At 46.8% G+C, this 23,209-nt stretch overlaps 1 protein-coding gene across 1 annotated transcript in view; it reads left to right on the top strand.

The window, feature by feature from the left end:
• ATP6V1H (ATPase H+ transporting V1 subunit H) overlaps positions 1-23,209 on the top strand; it is a 478,140-nt gene that overhangs the window by 69,456 nt on the left and 385,475 nt on the right. Inside the window, exon 3 of the mRNA XM_069618225.1 lies at positions 15,074-15,173. Within this exon, the coding sequence (XP_069474326.1) occupies positions 15,074-15,173 (100 nt within the window). The remainder of the gene's footprint in view (positions 1-15,073; positions 15,174-23,209) is intronic.

Raw genomic sequence — 23,209 nt, 5'->3', positions numbered from 1 at the left:
GTCTATTGCCATTAATATAGCCGGTGTATGTGTGATTCCAATTTTCTTGATTCGATGGGTTATCCACCTGGTGTTGTCGTGGGTCTGCTTATTGGGTATGAACGCTGATTGATCTTGGTGTATTAACTTGGGCAGCACCTTTTGTGAGTCTGTTGGCTAGGATTTTGGTGTACAGTTTAGTGTCCAGGTTTATCAATGCGATAGGGCGGTATGAACTTGGGAGCGCTGGATTTTTCCCTTGCTTGTGAAAGACGATAATTTTCGCCTCATTCATAGGCTGAGTGATATTGGCTGTGTCTTTAAATGTGTTGAATAGTTCAGCTAAGATCGGAGCTGGACAGCCGTCATAGGCTTTATAGAACGTTGCAGTACAGCCGTCCGGGCCCTGGGCTTTGTTTTGCGGGAACTTCCGGATTGCATATATTACCTCTTCAACTGTGATGGGTCGATCCATCTGCTGTTTCTCCTCATGTGATATTGTCGGAAGGGTAATTCCTTTCAGGTATGAGGATTTTCCTTCCTCGCTGGACTTGTCTGAGGCGTATAGTTTTTGGTAAAAATCTTTGAAAACTTCCCCCATTTCTGTCGACAACGTCCTAGTCTGTCCGTGTTAGTCCTGCAGTGCTTTGACTGTTCTGTTCTGTTGCTTCCCTTTTAACTGTCTTGCCAGGAGCTTGTCGGCTTTATTTGCTTTCATAAAATACCAATGTTTAAGGTGTAGCAGGTGTTTCTCTGCTTGTTTGGTTCACAAGCATTCCAATTGCTCCTGCACATGTCGATGGGCTCTCTTCAATTTTGACGAGTGGTTACCTGTCATTTCCTCCTAGACCTCTTCCAGCGTGGCTCCCATCTCTGCTCCCCATTTGCTGTTTTGCTTGTCTCTCTGTGCCTTGAGTGCTATTATGTGTCCGTGTGTCACTGCCTTGAAGGTCTCCAATGGAGTGGCCTTTGCAATTCCTGGTGTATCATTGATCTCAAAGTAGTCCTCTATGCGCTCTCATCGCCTCTCGTATGACTGGGCCCTGGATAAGTTTGCCCGGTAGTGTCCATCGCCACAGTCCGGGTTGTCTGCGTTGTAAGAGAATGGACACCCACAGAGGAGCGTGATCTGAGAGTGAGATTGGGCCCACCTCTGCGCTTTGGGTTTTCCCTAGGAGACCTGAGAAGCTCAAATGTAATAGATTCTGTAGCTTGTGCCGTGGCCATGAGAGAAATGTGTGTACCCCGGGGTCGAACCCCAGAGTCTTCGCCAGGCATCTTCGAGAGCCAGCTTCTCCATGGTCCTCTTCAGGGCCTGTGACGGTGTTCCCTGCCCCGATGATTTGGAGTTTGATCGGTCCACTTTGGGCTCCCAGGCTAGGTTGAAATCTCTGGCTAGTATCACTTCTGCCTTCGTGAAGTTTTCCAGCGTATTCAAGCTGTCTCTTATGAAGCCGTCTTTCCCCATGGTAGGGGCATAGATCGTTGCCAGCGTCAGGGGGAAACCTTCTATCTGTCCATTCACGAATAGAAATCTTCCTTGCTGATCGGGCAGAACCTCTTGGATCCATATATTGAGGGAGTTGCTGAATGCTATTAGGACCCCCCCTTTCTTCTCTCGGTCATTTGCTTGGAGGATTTGATTGTTGCCTTTCATGCGTATCCTTCCTCTATCTTGTTTTTTTATGTGCGTTTCCTGGAACATTATGTCAAATTTCCCCTTGTGGAGAAAGTGTTCTACCTTCTTTCTCTTTACCGGGGAATTTAGCCCTCTGACGTTATATGTTAGGATTTCTACCCCCATTCTCTGATGGTAAGGCCGTGTTCTTCGTGGTTCTCTTGTGTCCTTTTGCGTTGAGCGCCTTGACGCCTGAGTGCCCCGCTTTCCTCCGCTGGGTTGCGGATGTTGGTGTCTCCCGGGCCTCCTGGCCTGGGGTGGCGTGCCGTTCTCTGCTCTTACCATGCAAACCGTCTTCTGCGTGTGGCTCTTTCTGGCGGTCCCCTCACTAGAGTCGTTACCGTGGGGAGCCTTCTCAACCCCATGCGCCTTCCAGCTTGGCGGCCACGCTCCTCTGCTACCTGTCAGCGGGTACCTTTCTCCTGGGCCGACATTGGTAGGTGTGCAGGCTGTTGCAGCGTCGCTTGGCCGGGCCATCAGTTGGCGCACACGCACGTCTTCCCAGCTCGGCTGCCATCTTGGAATCCTCTTTACTTCATTTTTAAAGAGTATTCTGTATGCCAACAGTAAGGTATTTATGTCCCCAGCACCCTTGTTACTGAAGTCACCTGTGGTTGTAGGTTGTCGGTGGGCCATCCCAAAAGGACCTTGTCTGATCCAGAAACTCAGAGTATACAGTATTGAAGTATATGTGTGTTACTATTCTATTGCTCCCTTCTGAAGAAGGCTTACTGATAGATAAATTATTACTTGTTTATGCAAGAAACCTTGAGTGTAAGAGTTTATTTGAATACCTGTAACTGTGAATCTTTGTGTAACTCCACTACAGCTCACATTTCCCCTCTTGAGATAAGCCTGGCTGCTCAACACGCTACCAAAACTGTGCAGTACAAGCTTATACCAAAGGTTGGGTTGCCTATACCTGTAGTCATAGTTGTTTGTAGTGTTCCCAGAGGGTACTGCATTCAATTTTTGCCTAACAACCGTCAAACCGACGTGAGAGACCAGGGACTCCAAAGCAGGATGAGAGACGAGATACCCCAAGGCAGAGTGAGAGTAACAGGACCCTAAGGCGGGTTAGAAGAAACGGACTCCCAGGGAAGGATCTCAGAAACGACACCTCAGGAGCAATATGGCAGGGGGAGACTAGGGCAACCCCAAGGTGGGACGAGAGCAACCATGTTTCGGGGCTAAGTGACCATAGCCAGTGTGCAAGACTCAGACACAATCCTTTCAGGAAAAGAGGAAGAAAAGACATTTGCTTATGTGGAACTTGTGAACTGCATATACAGGCACGTGGCCTGGTAGAAACCAGAGAGACATCTGGGTGGGGGCCAGAAGCCAGCCACTCCTTCATGGGTTGAAAGAAACACCCCTTTCATACCTTTCTTGAGTGGAATTCTTTTTTGTTGGTGGTTTGGGTAGAATTGAGATTAGGATTTGGACAGAGGACTAAATTATGCTGTGAGACCTCCTGACAAGCACCCTTTGTTTTCTATCAGATGGGACCAAGAACATCAAGTAGTAAGGAAATGACGGGCCTTATTCTCTTTATAAAGTACAAGTTAGAACATTACCTCTTGTCCATCTCCTTAGTCTGACATAAAGGAAATGGTGTTCCTATTTTTACTACTCTTGTCTAGCAGTCATGTTTTATCATTGTTAAGTATACAATCATCTTCTGTTTGGGGGTGTTTCAAATATTTGGTTTAATCCAACATTTGGTTCATTTGATTAAATACATTTTGTGGTCGGAACCGAGGGCGGAAGTAAGAAAAATGCAGCTGAAGTGCGTGACATTATAAAAATAATGAGTCTGGAGAAAGTGTGACAGGGCAAAGCGGAGCAGGGTAACGTGCCCATGTCCATGCTCTAACAGGCTTCATGTAGGCGCAGACTTTCTGATCCTGCAGTGTCAGGGGAAATGACGCTGTAGAACTCGCTGGCAAACTAATGCAGAGTGGGTATTATAGTTCCCACCAATATGAGTGGCTGAAAGGAAAAGAAAAGAGGAGAAAGCAGTTTCATATCAAACCCATTTTAAAAATACAACTGCAGAACAAATGGCATCATTGGTAATTAGAATTTGGTAAAAACATGCATGTGACGTGAATACAAATATTTAAAAGCTTCAGTGGTAAATAAAATTCTGCCGTCCTGATCCACCTTGCATGGCTGGCTCCTCTCCGGTGTGCTTTCTTCAACTTTTCTTAAATGTCCTCCCTTTGACTGGGTCTCACCAAGCACACCCTCTTCAGAAGCCGGATCCTGTGCCGAAGGTGGCGTGCGAACTGTGACAAATCCATGGAATTAGGTCCTTCCAAACGCGGCCCTTTGTACGCCATACATTGCCTATTGGACAGGGCAAGTGGGATCTCGACGGGGGTTACTCACCTCCCTTAAAAAGCCCCACGTAAGGCTGTGACTAAACCTCCCTATGAATCGGGATTCCCACTGTTTGTTGGTTATACGAGCATTGAATCATATTATGTTGTAAATGGCTCTTCAATTGTGAATGGCTTGGCTGATGACCCCCCACTCTGTTGACCTCTGTGCGGGAGATGCTGAACCAATCACATTTCCTCTCTTCCCAGAGAGAGGAAAGTAAAATGACCAAAGAACGTATCTGCGTGTAAAGAGTCAGCCTGAGCCACCACGCTTATTGTTGAAGCCTGTACTGTACGGCTGAGAGGATTGATCCTGGAGGGAGGTCCACATCAGATGCATGTTGGCTGTAGGAATCCCAGAGCCTCTGAAACGCAGGCAATGCCAAGAGGTGAGAGCCCAAGGATCCCGGGTCCCTTGAAGCGGTAGACCGAGGCGCTGCAGACGCGATGCACCGCTGCTGAGGAAAACCGATGCTAAGCCGATGAACCATTGTGAGTGGGCTGGAGACCATGAAAGTGGGACCCTGCAGCTACCGGACCACCACCTTCTCCGATGAACACCGCCCAAATGCAGGTACGTGGCCAACACAAAGACGATTGAGGAGGGCGGTGGAGCTCCAAGGCACTCCTACAAGGGGTGGACACATTGAACCATGAATAAGGCCAGTGAGACAGGATGGCCTACACCGGGCTAATCGAGAAACAAGAGGAATGGAAACGCCCTGGAGGGGTGAATCTGAAACCAATACCATAGGAGGCCGTGTGAGTTCTGCGAGAGTCGGATGGTCTGAAGGACCATAGAGCCCAGCCAGGACTAAGAAACAGAGCAGCCCAGAGAGGGTTGAGAATTGTAATAATTTGCACAGGGCGATAGAGACGGAAGGTCCAGGCTGGACAGAGAAAACTATTCATATAAGACATATAGAAATAGTCTGGAGGAGTGAGCAAGAGATATCAGTTACAGAGTTTTCAATCTTATTGAACCTCACAGGTGACTACAAGAACAAGTATCTGTGATGAATCGGGACAATTTGTCCCTTCTCTCCAGAGGGGAGCCACCCCCTTTGAGGCTAGGCATGTGAGCCTGCTCAGCAAGATCCTCACTAGGGGTCTGGGCAAGTGGGACCTCACTGAGAGGGACTCCCCTCTTGGGTACAAGGACTCCCATTCCAATAAGGAGCTCCCGGTCCAAAGTACATTGTGCGCCTACATGGCAATCGGAAAGACTGTTGTTAACCGTGATTTGGATTCACTGAATATATACATTTCTTATCTCTTTGGCTTCAGGTAATGCTGTATCTCGCCTGAACTCCACAGTCATAGAAGAACAACAACGCACCCCTTTTGTTTGTCATGACTTGCATAAAAACACAAGGAACTTTAAATGGAGAGGAGAGAATCCTACGCAGAGGAGAGAGACTACTACGCAGAGCGAGCTTCTGACGAGAAGACATCCTACAGGGGTGGAGCCACGCTAGACTTTGGAGCCAGCTGTGGCATGGAGAGCGAGCAAATTGCTGGACGGACGCCAGAAGGCTGGCATCCTAATCGATTGAGAAGCCAAGATCTGGAAATAAACTGGGACTGAAAAGCAACCATGTCGCCTGGTGGCACGACCACAAAGAATCCGTGGTGGGCCTGGGGCCCAGTAATCAAAACCAAAACCAAGACCAGACTACAGGAGAGAGCCTGGATTCCCCAAGCGCTGCACGCAAAGTACATTAACTGCCGAGCTGAGCACGGAATGAAAGCGAGTGTTAGGAAAGATTTCATAATTGTATGTAATTTTCCCTCCATGTGTGCACCCCCAAACTTTTTGCTGCTGTTTAGACACCATTGGCTGAATTTGCCAGAGAAGCAAAGCCTTCAGCTGTACTCCTCTGGGCTTTTGCTCACTTTTTATGGGGAAACTGACATGCCCCTAAGACAGTCAGTATTGGCAGACTTTGTTTCCCTTAGTCCTTTTCCAATGTTGCAACTTTTGTGCAACATGTAAAAAGTACACAATGTACCTTCCAGTACAGTGTACTTGGTTCTAATCAATTTCCAAAGGCCCTAGATACTCTCGTTGGACTTTTTATGAACTGTGCAGATGTATCACGGACAGGACTGGTGGCAGCTATCTTTTCGCATTATTTTTAACCCTTTCCTCCAAGGCCCTAGATACTCTCGGACTTTTTATGAACTGTGCAGATGGATCATGGACAGGACTGATGGCAGCTATCTTTTCGCATTATTTTTAACCCTTTCCTGCCATGTTAACCGTGTTTGGCACAAATGGGTGGCCTGGCTCCAAAATGGCTATGCCACGAGGTTCTTTGTCCTGTCCTTTGGCCATCTTGCCCCTTCACCTTCCCCAGGTCAAGTCGACCCGGGTCAGTCCTTATTTGGTCATGCACTTTCCCTCAAAACCCAATGCTTTTGCGGGCTTCTGCATGCCTTGTGTGTGTGCCTCCAGGATGTGGCTGGAACGTCTGAGTCCAATACACATCCTGGGTGCCAGAGAGTTTGGAGTGGCATGAATGACTGGGACCACCATGGTCCGTGATTGGTCCACGTATGGAGTGTGTGTTTGTGAGCAGAGCTCCCATTGGGTCCTCTCCGTTTTGGCACAAAGGGAACTTTGGATAAGAGGAGGCTGAAAACACCACTTCCATGTCGATCTCCTGAGTTCTCACTGAACAAAGGATAGGATCCAAGCATTCTGCAACTACGAAGCCGAGTCGAGGAACCACTGGTGACCCGCTGGAAGGTTTGGCACCCTGAGCCCGCTGTCGTCCCGTGGGACCCCTCTGCATCTGATCGTCCGAGAAGGTCTGCAAAGGTGCTTTGACCCATTGGAATAGTGAGACCAACTATTCTCTGCACCTTCATCAAACCCTGCAAACACTTGTGTATAGGCGCGTTACAAATGCCATATCATATCATATCAAGTAATCTTTCTCGAAGTGTTCCTGGGCCAACCAGTGGACTGACCAGCTTACCCAGTTGCTTTGCTCTGTCACCGCCGCCGTTTCGAGGAGGCCCTCAAAACTTGGTATACTGTTAGCTCTGTGTCCACGGCACCCTCACACTGAATTTCGTAGACTTGGCATTCCCAGGTCTGAAGTGAGACGAGTGCGCCAGGACCGGAGTAAACGCGGATACTGTGTTGCCCTGCCATGGCAACGTCTTTTGCAAGTACGCTGCATTTGTGACCCTCTTGCCCCTGAAGCCTGCTGCAGTGAAACTGGGTCAATTCATCCACCCGGAGCGTAGAAATCACCACTGTCCTGTTTGGGAATCATCGCTGTATCTCAGGAACTGAAAGCCGCAGGGACATCCTTTTTGTTGTGTTTGAACCTGCAATCCGAGTGGACTGAACGGGCGAGTTTGGGTCTGAGTGCGCCTGGGACTGGTGAGTACTTGCAACACTAACTGGTGGCCCCTGGCGCTATGGGCCCCTTTTATGCACAAGTGGCCCCTGTGGGTCCCTCTCCTTTCCACTGCTAGTGCGAAATAGCGACTCCATCACGCTCTCTGGAACTGCCTCTGCCTTCAAGTGGAGGTCCTCCCTGAACAGTGGGAACTTGTTCTTCATCACCTCATCCACCTTGAGACCCCTGAAGAGACCCTATTTTGCCCATTGGAACAACTGCGTGCGCTTGCATTGCATGTACTATTGAGCACAGGGCTTCTCTCTTCTTAGGGCTTGGACTGCCTCTTAGTTAGGTGTGTTGTCGATGTCGAAGGGGCCTAAAGACTATCTGCACTGCTTGCTTTCTTCCCATCTAGGTTGTCAACATATTTTGTGCATTTAACACCTTTAGACCCCAATGGTCTTGTGTATATATATTGTGTTGATAGTGATGTGTTGGTTTACTTAGTGTTACTGTGATTCTTTTGCTATGGTCTGTTACAAAGGCCTTGTTATAAATGTGTCTATATTTTTGATATATAGCACCTGTCTGGAGTAATTTGTCAGTGTCCTTGCTGGGTGTGCTCCTTGAGGTCCTTCAGTCACCCTCACCCCTCCTGAGACTTAGTCTTGACCGCCTGCCATAGCTACCCTAATTGGTCTGGCTTGTCTAGAGATTACCCTGTTCCAAGAAACTAGGTTGGCCTTCTGAACCTCTGCCCCTCCAGGTCAGAGTTCAGAAATCCATCTTAACAGCGAACACCAACGCTGTGCAGAGGGGCAAACCGTGATGATCCAGGCTGGGAAAGCCACATGGGTTACGGGAACCAGATAAACCCAAACGGAGACAAAGCAAGCCTGTGCGAGAGTCGGAGGGCTTTGAGGAATCCTGGGAAACCGAAAGACATTGACGCTAAGGCTGGAGAAGCCACAAGGATTGTGGGAACACTGAAAACCCGAATGGACAGACGTCGTACTGAGGCGCTGCTAAAACAAGCCTGATAGAGGTTTGGGGATCACCAAGTAGGAAATGGTGGTGTTGTGCAAAGAAAACCTTGTCTTTGCCGAAGAAAAGGAAACTATATGAAATATATATAAAGAAAGGGAATCGTGACATACAGAATCTGCAAAGAGGCTGAGGACTGTACTGCAAGAAATTGATGAACTTTGACAAAACCTTTTATTTAAAAGAAATATAAAAAAAAATGTGTTTTACTATATTTAGTACAGTGACGGACATGTAACCACAAAGTACAGATTTAAGCCACAGAATTACAGCATCGTGTTGTATCAGCATAAATTGTTAGCACAGTTTTCGGGGAAGCCGTTTCATAGCATGGTTATTACATACCGCAACAACTGTTACTGAACATTCATTCTCTGTAGGAAATTACGAAATGGGCTCCATATGTCCTTGGGTCTACAGACTGGTATAGTTAACGAGATCGCGTTCTTCCCTATCATTAACATAGGTCAGTTCCCCGAGCCATTCGGTGACACTGTGGTCTGCACTGGATTTCCAATACTTAAAAATGCATTTTTTAGCAATTAAGCAATCCAAATTGAAGAGTCTGCAGATTTGTACAGGAATCTTCCCAATATCCCCCAGAAGGTATTTAGAGGGAGATAGTGTAGAGGGTATTTCAGTAATATCGTATAGGACATCCAACTGACTGCCAAAACTGGAAAATCGGTGGCCAACTCCAGTACGTATGCAGAGAGTCTGTGGCTTCCATGTTGTATTTTGCATATTCAGCATTAGCCGCTGATGAAAATCTAGAGATATGTACGCGTGTATAGTGCAATTGATTTAGAATCTTGAATTGCATTAGCCTAAAATGGACATTTAGGGAGATCTTTCGTCAAGTGGCACCAGCGCAGCCATTGCTAATTGTGTATTGTTATACCTAGATCTCTTCCCCATTTCCCCTTGGCTCTATTGTTGGTTATGTGATTTGCCTGACACTCCTTATACAGTCTGGACACAAGTCTTCTAGGGCCTTTACTAGTCACTATAATTTCTACTAGTGTGCAGGTGATTGGTTCTTGGGGATACGAGGGCCATCGGTGTCGGAATGCCATCCGCATTGTAAAGTATTGGAGTGATCTAATTGGTTCATTTCCCAGTTTGGCCTTAATCTTCAAATGTGACAAAAGTACCATCGGGGAAGAGGTCATGGAGCAACAGCTTCTCTGCAGTTTCCCACATACTATGGATATCTTTATCGTAAGTCGGGGGGGGGGGGGGGGAGACCCATGCATCTCCATAAAGGAAGCGACTCACAGTATGGTGACACCACCATATGTCTCTTTAAAAGTCTCGACCAGGCGTTTACTGATGTGCGGACCGGATCAAATGAGCATGAGTCGAGGTGTCAATCGGCGAGGATGATTGATTTTAGGTTTAGGGTAGAGCACTATATGCTTAAAGGTCTAAATGTAATGGGGTATCATGCGATGTATACCAGTATCCTGCATTTTAACTTGGATGAACTTTTAAAGCCTGCTTCTTGGAGAAGAGGTCCTGGTGTTGGGCCAGGCAGAAGCCACATGCAGAGGCTATTGCTCCGGGCTCCTTCTTTTTATTAAGTTTTCTTAAGTGGTTAACCCGCTGAATAGGGTTTGGTCTACAGACTATTTATTTTGGAACATTTGACAAGCAGCTTGAGTTTTAGTTTTTAGGTAAGGAATTTCCTGCATAGCAGTAGGACTAGCTAGGCATTTTCTTTAAATTTTAATAAACACCCTTGCAACATGGCAGTAAGTAGTACGAATCGTCCTTCTGGTTCACCACATATGACAACTAAAGTTAGAACCTTTTGAGTTGGGCAAGATATTGATGAGGCAGTCAGGAGTCACCTTCTATAGAGGATCAAGAAAGGCAAAAAATTTGTTTTGAACTGTACTTGAACTTCACCAGAAAGAGACGGCTGCTATTTTGAACTGTACCAACAGGCTGAGGTCTGAACCAAAAGGATCCAATTGGAGATGCAATTGGGTGGGTGGGAAAGGGGATCACGCACCAGCCAGCCCAAGTACAGATGGGAGTAAAATACCTTCCATAGGCCAATTTATGTTTCTTTGTTATTAGTGGTAGGGTCAGACCGTAGGACAGAATAGGTTTTGGTGACCGAGGCCGGAGGTTATTTTTCAAGACATCCTGACGAGCACCAGTTTGTTGTTTTCTAGAATAGGGAACAATCGGCAGAGCTCGGGATAGGACAGGTGTTTCTTTATTTTCATGAACCTGAACCATTAAAGAACGTGTCTTTGTGTCCGTCTCCTTACCACATAACGCTGTATCACTGGTAACTGCCTACCGTAGCCATATCCACTTTATGCTCCTCTGGCCTCAACCCCTGACCTAGGAATCTCCAAATCAAAAATAATTGTTAATCTCAAGGGACTGGAGTCCCATCTGCATCAGTGTGCTGATACTACAGTCTACGACTGTGCTGAACAACCCGTGAAGCGACAACCTCTGAAGCTGCCAAGCTCACCCTAGCAACCGCATCCTGCAGAACTGCTTTGCCAGTCCCAGGCGGGGTGTATTGCTCTTCTGAACCTCCAGCACTACTGGCAGGTACTTGATTAATTGTTGTCTTAATCACTGAGCCCCTTCATCTTCAGGAAGTGAATAGGGTCTCCCTCCAACAGAACACCAGGAACTGTTCCTTAGTGGCACGTTCAAATTGAGGCAACTCTCTACTGGCAATTACTGCCCCTACTTGCAATACTAGTCCCTCTTGGTGTCCTCTGAACATGTCTGCCAGAACTCGGAAGCATTTTACATAATTGTTATGGCTGTTTCCTTTTCAGGAACCACTTTGGCGGTAAAAGAACTAGATTCAAAATGGATGCTAACGTGTTATATTGTGACATCCCCATTTTACATACATTTTGGTGTATTGTTTCCTTTTTTTTTCTTTTTTCTCAGAGGAGCCTGAGAAACCTAGAAAGAAAAACTGCAGCGTTTTCAAACACAATAACGTTGATTTATGTTTGCGGTAGCTTCAAAAGTTACCGCAAACATAAATACGTTTTTAAAGCTGCAGTTTTATTCTAAGTTTTCCGGGCTCCTCCAGCCCGGAAAACTTAGAAAAAAAACCACAGCTAGTGCTTATTTTAAAAAATAAAATAAATGGCACTTACCGAGATTCAGCTGCAGCTTTTCTGCCTGTAGTCTCCGGTCCGCGTCCTCCGAGTCCCGGCACCAATGAAGGAAAAGCCACCCAGTGGAAGCTTTTGTTTACTACAGCTGGCTGGCTTTTCCATCATTAGTGCCGCAAAAGCCAGCACAGGCGGGCATCCATTTCACAAAATGGATGCGCCCATGTGCTTGCTTTTCCAATTTTTGAGCTTGAATTGCTCCAAATTTTACATAGGAACTTAAAAAAAAAAAAAAGTGCGAGTATATTTGTTTTATTATTGGCCAACTTTTTTGGGCAATAAACAATTTTGGGCGAACCATTCCTTTTAAGGACCTCGACTACAGGGCCTTAAGGAAAATCTCCCCAAACAGTGTAACATCCATTTTTAGTCTCTAAAAACGAGCAAATACTCCCAAGTAAAAAATAGGAAGTGAAAACACTCTCAGCAGAAAACTGGAAGCATACATGAACCTGCTTCTACAAACACAGCCCCACTGATATGCTCCAAACAGTGGTACCACCAGAGCAGTGCTACAGGAAGGAGTTCGAGTGTTACTGCCTGCTATGAAGAATAACTTTAAGGTAAAAATGCAAAGGTAATTTGCATAATAGGTAGGTGCAAATAAGTATGGATTACAAAAAGATATGTTTTCGAGCTACAAGATTTACTCCATGAAAAATAATTTTACTGCCAACAAAAAATAGACGGTAAATACTCCCACTTTAAAATCTTACCTGGATTTTTAATGTAAGCTGGAATGTTGTCAGTATTCAATTGATTTCTTGATCTCTAAAAAGAGTATCTTCAGTGAGGGATATTGAATGGGTCTTCCCTTCTTGTTCAATTGCCATTTTGAGGGTTGAGTCTGGCTGGCTGTAAGATCATCCAATGCATCTCTTGTGTTTTCTGCTTATGGGTTTGCACATCAAAGCCATGTATGTGAAAGGGATGTGCACACTTAGTGTTGGCCCTCTTTTACATAGTTTGGTTGAGGAGCTCATTGGCAGTTTGGCAGTTTTTCCTCTGTAAATCTTGCCAAACTCTGATACTGTAAGTGCATGCAGTAAAGGTGGGTTAACGGGGGGGGAGGTTTGTTTTTGAGAGGACGAGTCATGCCAACCCTTCAGTTATTACCCATTTTGGAGTCCCATTGGGGAAATGACGTAAATCTGCATGGTCCATAATAAATTAGTTAATTTGTGTGTGCGGGCAATTACTTCCACAGTTAATTTGTGTGTGCAGGCAATTACTTCCACACAAAAGCAGGTAGTTGAGTTTTAGTAACAAAGTTCAGTTTGGTGTAGCAGTCAAACGGGCAATATTTCCAAATGCTACTTATTTTGCATTACTTCTGGGCTTGTAATGAGGCCCTAATTATGTATAAAAGTGCTTCTGCAACTGAAATGGCCACACATGTGTTGTAACAACCTTGTATATTAGCTTCCCAAGCAGTATAACCTGGTTGCAGTGGCCATCCGGTTTTTCTGCTCAACTGCATGTGTGCTCAGCAGTCAACTGATTGACATTAGACAGTGGCCTGTAAGGCCTAGAATGATGTGCCCACACATCTGTTAAGTCCCTTCAGCTTTCTACTTGAATGGAACTACAGATGGGTCTCTGCTCATGCTCTTTGCAATCCCTCATCGGGTTGTGTGTTGCTTCAGAGATGTTTTTCCTTAATTTCATGATTTAAGAAGTTAACATATTTGTAGTATTGAATCCTTACATTATGGTTCTTTTATTGTTTGTGAATTTAATGTATAATTGTAGGCAGATGATTCAACAGTATGCAAGTCTGTAACATTGTATGAAATGTTCAAAATAAATATAATACATTCTTACATGTTTGGGAGATTTATGGCTGCTGTTTAATTGTAGTGCTCCCATGTGAAAACCAACGTTCATTGTATGTTCTTGAGAGTTGACTAAAGCTCACAGTAAAGGGTCTGACTTGGCAATGCTGTCTTGTGCCCCAAGGCAGTGGCTGTACATAGTGCAATCCCTGCTTTGCTGCTTCTGATATTTTCTGTTTTAGTGATTTGTAAAGCAGGCTTTCGGTTTTTGCTATCAATCATGTTCTCTTCCTAAATTATATGATATGATATGGCATTTGTAATGCGCCTATACACAAGTATTTCAAGGAGCGACGAGGCAAGGGAGGGGCAAGGGAGGGGAAACGGAGGGAAGACAGACAGCGATCCTACTAGGCCAGGTGTCGTTGAGATCGCACAAGTGCATGGGAAGGGGAAGGAGTGGGAAGAAGGGGAAGTGTGGGGGGAAGAGGGGGAGAGGATAGTGCAGTACATGGGATAAGAAAATAAATAACAATAAGTAAAAGAAAGGCCAGCAGGTGTCAAGTGCTGGTAGTGGGTCTGTAGGGATGCAGAAAACAGTCCCCAAGTGCGGGGGTTGCCAAGAAGGCAGTGCAGAAGTGTGACTGGCGGGGGAGTGGACCTGGGCACGTGATTAGAGGGTGGCCAGGTAACCAGTGCAGTTTCAGTGTCAGTCAGGAAGTCCGCAAGGGGGGAGGAGGAGATAAATCGGAAGCAAAGAGAAAGGTTTTGAGGTGCTTCCGGAACCGAAGATAATTCTCCTTAAGTTTCGGGGAGGCAGGGAGGCTGTTCCAGAGGTAGGCCCCAGCCAAAGAAAGAGATCTATCTCCAACTCGTTGCTTGGAGAAGCGACTACCCCGAGGGAGTTGGAGACAGATGAGCGAAGAGCTCGAGAAGGAAGGTATTTAGGAAGAGAGAGTTGAAGGTATTGAGGCCTGAGGCCCCAGAAGGCCTTGTGGACGATGCAGAGGGTTTTGAACTTGATCCTCGCAGCCACTGGGAGCCAGTGCAGAGATTTCAGTCCTGGATAGATACGATCCCTGGGCTTGAGGCCAAGGACAAGTCTGGCAGTCCTGTTCTGGATAAGTTACAGAGGGCGGAGAGTAGAAGCAGGCAGATTTAGAAAGCAGCTTTTGCAATAGTCCAGCCTAGAGAGAACCAGAGCTCTGGAGACAGTGAGCTCCTGGGGGAAGGAGAGTAAAGGAAGAATACCTCTGAGGAGGTGCAGCTGGTAGTGTGACTTCTTAGAGACGTCGGAGATGTGGGGAGAGAAGGGGGGAGTGTGGAGTCGAAGATGACCCCAAGGTTTTTAGCCTTGCAGGTGGGAGCAGGAAGGGGGCTGGCCAGAGAGCTACAGGAAAGGAGGGAGCGGGTGTGCTAATGAGGAGAATCTCAGTCCTACTGGCATTAAGGCAGAGGTCAATGGCGGCATACCACTCCTGGCTAGCAGACAGACAGTCCGAGATGAGGGAGGTAGAGGAGGAGGCCTGAAGATGAGCTGGGTGTCATCCGCATAACGCTGAAAGTTGGGGCAGAGAGCAGCGATTTAAATCGCCAGACTGTCGTGAAAGCATGTTTTTTTGAACAAATACAGTATCAATGGACGTATATTGTACACATTGTCATATTTTTCTATTTTTCTTCTCAGGGGGCAGATGATTTCACTTGAAGATTGTGAATTTATTAAGAAATTTGAAAGTGCACGCCCAGATGAGAAGCAAGTAATTCTCACAGCGGAAGGAAGTCAGGTATTGCATTGCGGATAAGTGTAGACCTATTAAGCCTGTGCTTTTCTCATGTATAGGGATGTTGCTTGTTGTTTGAAAGCCTACACACACTTGTACTGTTATTATATATTTAAGTGAAAGCTTTGATGTTTGTTTGTTTGTTTTTTTTTTTATTATTCATAATGCGCGAAAGTACCCAGGGGTATCAGGGCGCAGCATTTACAAGAAATTTCAAAGCTTGGTTACAATACACAGAAAATATACATAATAACAACATAAGGTGCAAAGAGTTATATACAAATCAGCAGTCATATTATAGGACCATAATGTACAAATAGGCAGAGGCACGCGTGGTTACAAAGTGTGCAGGTAACGCAGGGCATTTTATTGTCTTAGTGGGACCCCAGTTTCAGCCAAGAGTCCACCTTCGATCGGAAATTCTGATACGGTAGGTCTGCTCTGAGGTTAGGAGGCAATGAGTGCCAGAGCTTGGCCGCTTTTACCGGGAAACTGTTGCCCCCTATAGTTGCCCTTTTGTAGTGGGGAACAAATAAACAGTCTTTGTATATAGTTCTAATGAGTCTTGAGGAGGGTTGTCTGTGGAATCTGTTGGTCAAGTAGATGGGGGAAGCATTGTTGAGGGACTTGTGGGTGAGTGATGCCGTTTTTAAGAGAATTTTGTCTCTGGTGGGGGGCCAGTTGTTCTGTTGGCTGAATCCTGTAATGTGCTCTCTTCTGAAAATGCCCAGAGCTGCTCTGAGAGCGTTGTTCTGGAGGGTTTGCAATTTGCTGGTGGTGGCCTTGGTGGACCCCAAGTACATGGCATTGCAATAGTCGAGTCGAGACAATATGAGGGCTCTGGCAAGTGTCGGGCAACTAGAGTTCGACAGGAAGGGTCTAGCTGCGCGGATTAATTTGCACGTGTACGCCGTGGAGGATGCAAGAGAGCTCACTTGTCTTTTAAGGGAAAAAGTTGAGTCTAGGTAGAATCCCAATGTTTTGACCTCCTGTCCGACTTTGATATTGTTCCCGTCAATCATGAAGGAATTATAGGCCGGGCCAAGTTTCTTTATGCTGAATGTAGTACCTACGATGATTGATAAGCTCTGTTTTATCATCATTCAGGCATAGTCCATGAGTGGCGATCCATGCCTGGATGATGTACACCCTATTTAGCAAGGCCAAATCCTTTTCATAATCTCCTGAAAGCGGAAGGAGGATATGAGTATCATCTGCATAGTTAGTGTAGGTGATACCAAGATGGTCCAAATCATTGAAAAGGGGCTTGGTAAATATGTTGTATAGTGTGCAGGAGACACAGGAGCCCTGAGGAATACCGCAGGTGATGGGTGTAAGGTCAGCTGCCGCTGTGGTAGAAAAGATCCTCATGGTCCTACCGTTAAGGAAGGATGTGATCCAGGTGATGGCTTCGGTGGAAAAGTGAGCTGAGGTGTGAGCATAGGACCGAATGATCGACCAGATCAAAAGCTGCTGATAGGTCAAGGAGGAGGAGTTAGGGCCGCTTGTCCATTGTCTCTGAGCAGATCAATCTGTGCTTTCAGGTCAATGAGAGCAGTTTCGGTCCCATGTTGGGGACGGAATCCAGATTGTCTTGATCCTAATAGGTTGTGTTCTTCCAGGTGCTTCTGTATTTGTACATAGGCAACCTTGTCCAGAATTTTTAGTAAAAAGGGAACGGTTGTTATCGGGCGGTAATTTGTGGGTATGGCTGGGTCAAGTGTGGGTTTTTTCAGTAGTGGGAGTACCCAAGATTGTTTTAGATTAGTAGGGATAGATCCTGTAGCGAAGGAGGCATTCATCAATTTCGTGATTAAAAGGTGAGCGATCACGGGCAGCATCTTTAATGAGCTGTGCAGGGCACAGGTCTCCCTGGCAGTTAGATGGTTTCAGGGACAGGATAATTTTTTCAACTTCCAAAGTGTTGACTTTGGAGAACTGGAAACGGGTAGGGTCTGTGGACATAAGCTTATCCGGTATTTTTAAGTTGAGGGTGTCATTCAAGGTGGCTCTTTTGCTGGAGATTTTGCTTTGAAGAGTCAGAATCTTGTTTGCTAGGGCATTTTGGATTTCTGAGCACCAGTTTTTATCTTTGGTGCACGTGTCGAGGGGAGTTATGGGGGTTTCTATTTCTTTAAGGATGGAGAAAAGTTCTTTCATGTTAGATTTAGCTTGGAATATGCGAGAGTCAAAGGAGACTCGTTTGGCCAGGTAGATTTCTTTTTTGTAAAATGCAGTTAGTTTAGAGAGTTTGATTTTGTTGGAGACTGAAGGGGATTTTTTCCAAATGGCCTCGCAGTTTCTTTTTTTTTGCCTTAGATTTTTGAGAAATGGAGTGTACCATTTGTTGAGGTGCGTTTTTGGTTTACTAGATCTAAGTTTGAGGGGGGGCGATGCGGTCCAACGAGGTGGCCATGATCTTGTTATATTCTTCGACCAAGGTCTCTGGATCCAGGTTGTCAGGAAGTGTGTTAAGTGTGGAAAGTAAGTTGGGGCTGAGTCTTTTTACTGTCATGTTCTTCTTATTTCTGGTAAGAGTTGGGGGGGGGGGGCTTAGTGATAGGCGTAGGAGGGGGGGGTCTATCAGCAGAAAGCATGAATGATACCAGGTGATGATCAGTCCAGGCTAGAGGTATAGTGTTAATAGTGTTCACTAGGCAATTGTAGTCAGCCACCCAGTCGAGTGTTCTGTCTTTTGCGTGCGTAGGTGTCGTGCATCTTTGCATGAAGCCTGGTTCAGTAAGAATGTTGGCTGTGGCGCTGGCGAGATGGTAATCCGGGTCATTGTAACCCAAGTTGAAGTCCCCTAGTGTGAGAGCTTGGGTGGAACTTTTAAGGTTGTTAGATAGAATGGAATTAAGGTCCTCCTCAAAGGTGCCAATGGGGCCTGGTGGGCGGTAGATCAGATAGATGTTGAGAGTTTGGGAGTTGGTGAGAGGTAGTTTAACTGCTAGAGTTTCTCAAGAGGGGGCATCAGTGGAGGTAGCTAGTCTCATGGCAAGGCTGCACTTGTGGATGATGGCGACACCACCTCCTCTGGAATTGTGGCGGTCTTGTCTTAAGATGGAATAGTTATCTGGGACTGCCAGCATTAACTTAGAGCCCACTGCAGGGTGTAGCCACGTCTCAGTAATGGCCAGGAAGTCGAGATCTTCGGTGAGGAGTGGGTCTGCAATTTCTATGGCATGAGCTACTAGCGATCTGGCCTTGATTAAGGCTCCCTTAATTTTAGGGCAGGCTGGGTTTTTTGACGTAGTGGTATGGCGCTTGTCCTGTGAGGGTTCAGGAGTGCCCTAGGTGAGGGAGTTATAGAGGGGTGTAGGGTGGAGGTTTTGTGTTAGGTTACTAGTTAGTGTGGAAGGATTGGGTTGGAGTGGTGACGTTCTAGAATTTTGTTTGAAGGGCAATGAGCGGGTAGGGGGCTCATAGATTTTTGCTAGTCTAGCTCTGAGTCCTAGGTTCCTTTCAATAGTGGTGCGAGGGTGACTGGACAGTAGCAGTGGCAGAGGATCATGAGGGTCTAGGTATGGTGCTTGGTTGTTGGACCTAGATGAGGCTGGCAAGTTAGGTGAGTATGGAGCCATCTTGGTTGGTGATGCTAATGGAATGAGGCTAATCAGGAGGTAGGCAACCAAGTTGGTGGTGCGTGGACACATACTAGATAGTGAGGTCAACAAACGTTGAGTGGTGTTTAAGTTAGGCGACTGGGGGCAGCAGTGCCTGGGTAGACAGCTAATTTGAGGTATGGAAGTTTAGCTAGTATGCAGTGGGTGAGCAGCTAAGTCCGAGAAGAAGCAATAAGCTAAAGCACATGGAGAGACCACTAAGTTCAATAGGGGGCAGTTTGGCTCAAAATGCAAAAAGGTGAGCACCTAGATTCGAAATGCAACAATATGGCTAAAACACATGGAGAAACCACTAAGTTCAATAGGGGGCAGTTTGGCTAAAAATGCAAAAAGGTGAGCACCTAGATTGGAAATGCAACAATATGGCTAAAACACATGGAGAAACCACTAAGCTCAATAGGGGGCAGTTTGGCTCAAAATGCAAAAAGGTGAGCACCTAGATTCGAAATGCAACAATATGGCTAAAACACATGGAGAAACCACTAAGTTCAATAGGGGGCAGTTTGGCTAAAAGTGCAAAAAGGTGAGCACCTAGATTCGAAATGCAACAATATGGCTAAAATGCATGGAGAAGTCATTGAAAATTGACCTGATTTCCGGCATTCTAGATGCCATCTTAACAGGTAGGGTTAAGATCAGCAGGTCCACACAATATGCCAGAGCAATAGATCAATACAGTTCTGTGCAGAGCAGATTTGCAACGGTCTAAGTGTGAGTTAAACAGATGAGGTTAGAAGCCGCAGACCGGCATTTTACCAGGTGGAATTTGAAAGCGAGCGTGTTTACACAAACGGTATAGCTAGAGGCTGCCAACAAGGCCACTGGAACTGGATTGGGATCTGGCAACAGTAGACTGCATTAATAGAGCTTAGCAGGAAAACGGGGGTCAAAACCAACCAAAGCTCCTGGAAATGGGCTTCATGCAAGAACAGGCTCCTGCAGCCAGCTGCTTAGAAACTCAAATACTGAAACACTCGGGCACGTTGAGCACCACAGCTGGTAATAATCTTCCTTCAACCTCTTTGAACCTTGAAAGCAACACAGGCCCATTTGACTTCTGTATAAGGTAGTTCTCACAATCCTATGTACAAAAATCCAGGTTTTCCAAACCACCAAATGGCCCATTATGAGACGTGTAGTTTGCACAATCGCACATGGGATGTGTAGTTTGCACAATCGCACATGGATCTTCCAATAACTTTTTTAAAGGGGATTGCAGAGTCTTAAATGTGCATGAAAAGGATTCAGGATGGACTGTAATGATATCTATGAAGGGCACATCCCCCTTTTCAAATGGCACATTTGTGACAAGAGCAGGGTTCTCCTCAACAGCAGAGACCAGAAAGATATGAATATTGCAGGGTGCAAAGGAAATCCAAGGTACAGGGAATATGGGTCAGAGGGACCAATCTGCAATAGTGAAGCAATGTCACAGCAGCTTATTAACTCTATTTGAGCCAGAGATCAACAAAGAATGCCTTGCAGTTCACTGATGGTTCTACCACAGTTTTTAAGCTATTTCCCCATGTCTTAACCCTTAACTAGAAGTGGCTACTTGTCTATATTGAGCACCATCTGGAAATGGTGGTGTCCTTTATATTATTTATGCCACTTGTAAGTGTGCTGAACAAGGAAGCTGACACAAGGATGGCATGTTGGTTGCTATGCAAACCCCTTGCAGAACAAGGCTGCAGTGATGTGTGATGCAGGTGCGCAGAAGCCGCTGCCTGTCGGTACGTAATACATTGCACCTACGTCCACGCATCCAAACCGTTAAGAACCGAGAATCGGACCATCTGCGGCAAAACCCTCGCAGGACAAAGTTGCAGTGTTGTACAATTCAGGTGTTTGGCGCAAAAGGGGTAGCGTTGCCGAATGCGAGCACGCTGCGCAGCCGTCGACTGTCAGCGACCGAAAGGTAAGAAAGGTTTGGGAAATCGGAGCAGCCACTACTGCTCTCTATTAAACTTTCCGGCCTGCACGTATTCCACTTAATCGTCTGACATTACGTACTCGGTCTCTGCGCAACCCAAGGCCCCACCTCCCTTGGGCGGTTAGCTGTACTTTGTGTTTTTTGTCCCTTCTCTAGGTCTGCCTCAATTGCGGTTACTGTTGTACTGTGAACTGTCCCCCATTAGGCTCTCTCCCACTCCCTAGGTCCCCACTCATCTGTGGTACTGTTTGTGGTTACTCTTGTCTGTGAACAGTGTCCCATTGGGCTCTCTACCACTCTCAAGGGTCCCCTCTACTGTGGCTACCCTTGTACTGTGAACTGTCTCCCATTAGGCTCTCCCCCCACTCTCCAGGTACCCACCCCTGCAGGGGGTACCATTGTACTGCTGCATGTCAACTGTTTGCTCCTCCTGTGTTGCCTCTTGTGTGACCCCTCTACCCCCTGCGCATTCTGTGTTTGTGCAGCACTGGGTTGGGCACCTCTCCTCTCTTTCGCTCCTGCCTCTCCTACTTTCCTGCTCACACCCTCTATGGTGCTTTCCATTTTCTCTAACTGCTACTCTATCTCCTAGCCTATGCCACTGGATCTTTTCCCTCTCTCCTGAAGCACTCCTTTGTGCACCCCCAGCCTTAAAAAGCCTTCTGCCGATCCTACATGTCTAGCAAACTATCGCCCAAACTCCATTTCTCCTTTGCTTGGCAAACTCCTGGAAATGCGGGCCATCTCCCAGCTTATTCTCCCCACTGAATCTGTTGGTTGTCTCCATAACCATCAGACTGGCTTCAGAGCAGCCAGAGGCACGGATACTGCTCGCCTGAACACCTGTGAAGATCTGCTCACTAATCTTGACTCCAGCCTTCCTTCTGTCCTCCTCCTCCTTGATCTTTCCCCTGCTTTTGACACGGTCAATCATGCCATCCTGATCAATCGACTCCCTGAGAACCTAGGTATCACGGGTCAGGCCCTGGAGTGGTTAACCTCCTTCCTCCTGGACCGACCCTCTCAGGTCCAACTTGGGCCTTTTCTCTCCACCACTTCTCTCTCGCCACATGTGGTGTTCCCCAGGGCTCTAACCTATCACCCAGGCTCTTCAATGTCTACTTGGCCCTTTGGCGTACCTGATCTCTACCTTTTCCTCTAACTTTCCATGTTATGCGGATGACACTCCGCTCTCTTTCAGGCTCCCCTCAGCCTCCTCTCCTCTCTTGCTCATTCCTGAATGTCTATCCTTGATTCAGGAGTGGTGCGCCTCGAACAATCTCTACCTTAATGCTAGTAAGACAGAGATCCTTCTTTTTTGGGACTCCTGCTCCCGTTTTCCCACTCTCGCTCTGGCTGCCCTCCTTGTGCTCTCCTCCTTTGACTTCCTGTGAGGCAAAAAACCTTGGTGTCATCTTCGACTCCACTCTCTCTTTCTCTCCTCACAACTCGGACGTCGCCAAGAAGTCCCTCCACCAGCTGCACCTCCTCAAAGGTACTCTTCCCTTTCTCACCTTATCCCAGAAGCTCACTGTCTCCAGAGCCCTGGTTCTCTCTAGGCTGGACTACTGCAACAGCCTCTTTTTCAATCTGCCTTCCGCTACTCTCCGCCCTCTGCAACTAATCCAGAACAGGACTGCAAGACTTCTCCTTGGCCTCAAGCCCAGGGCCCATATCTCTCCAGCCCTGAAATCTCTCCACTGGCTCCCAGAGGCTGCAACGATCAAGTTCAAGATCCTTTGCATTGTCCACAAGGCTTTCTGGCGCCGGGGCCCGCACTACATCCAAGGCGCTCTTACTAAATATCTTCTTTCTCAAGCCCTTCGCTCAGCTACCTCCAACTCTCTAAGGGTCAGACGTTTCTCCAGGCAGTGAGTGGGGGGTAGTTCTCTCTCCTCTGCAAGTGCATTCCTCTGGAATGGCCTTCCTGCCCTTCTCAAACCTGAGTCGGACCACTTGAAGTTCTGGAAGCAGCTCAGACCTCTCCTCTTCTCTGCTTTCTCTCTCTCCCTCCCTCCCCTGCTGACCTACTTGTCTGCTGCACTGGCTGGTTTGCTTGGCTACCATCAGAGTCTCACTTTGTACCAGGCTCTCTCTTGTGTCTCCGGGCCTTGCACGCACTTGGGGGCTTTAACTGTTACCTCTGCAGTCGAAGCCTTCTTTGCACTTACCCAGAGCCTCGCTGCCCTGTGCTGCACTTACCCTGTTGTCCCCGTCCCTCTGCCTGGCACTTCTTCCCACCCCCCTTTCCCTTGCACTTCTCATTTCTCGCACTTGCACGATCCGAATTACACCAAGCCTAGTAAGATAGTTTCTTGTCCTCCCTCTGTCTTCCCTCCCTTGTCTTGTCTCGCCTTGAAACACTTGTGTACAGGCATGTTATAAATGGCTTACATCGTATCAACATACCATACAACTAAAGACCAATATAAATGAACAGAAAGTTCCTTCTCCAGGAGAATGATTCACTACTCCTGGTA

The sequence above is a fragment of the Ambystoma mexicanum genome, chromosome 10 (assembly GCF_040938575.1).
Source record: "Ambystoma mexicanum isolate Mex_15411 chromosome 10, UKY_AmexF1_1, whole genome shotgun sequence".
Taxonomy (NCBI): domain Eukaryota; kingdom Metazoa; phylum Chordata; class Amphibia; order Caudata; family Ambystomatidae; genus Ambystoma; species Ambystoma mexicanum.
Note: the sequence above shows the minus strand (reverse complement) of the source record. Positions and strands in the feature narration are given on the sequence as shown.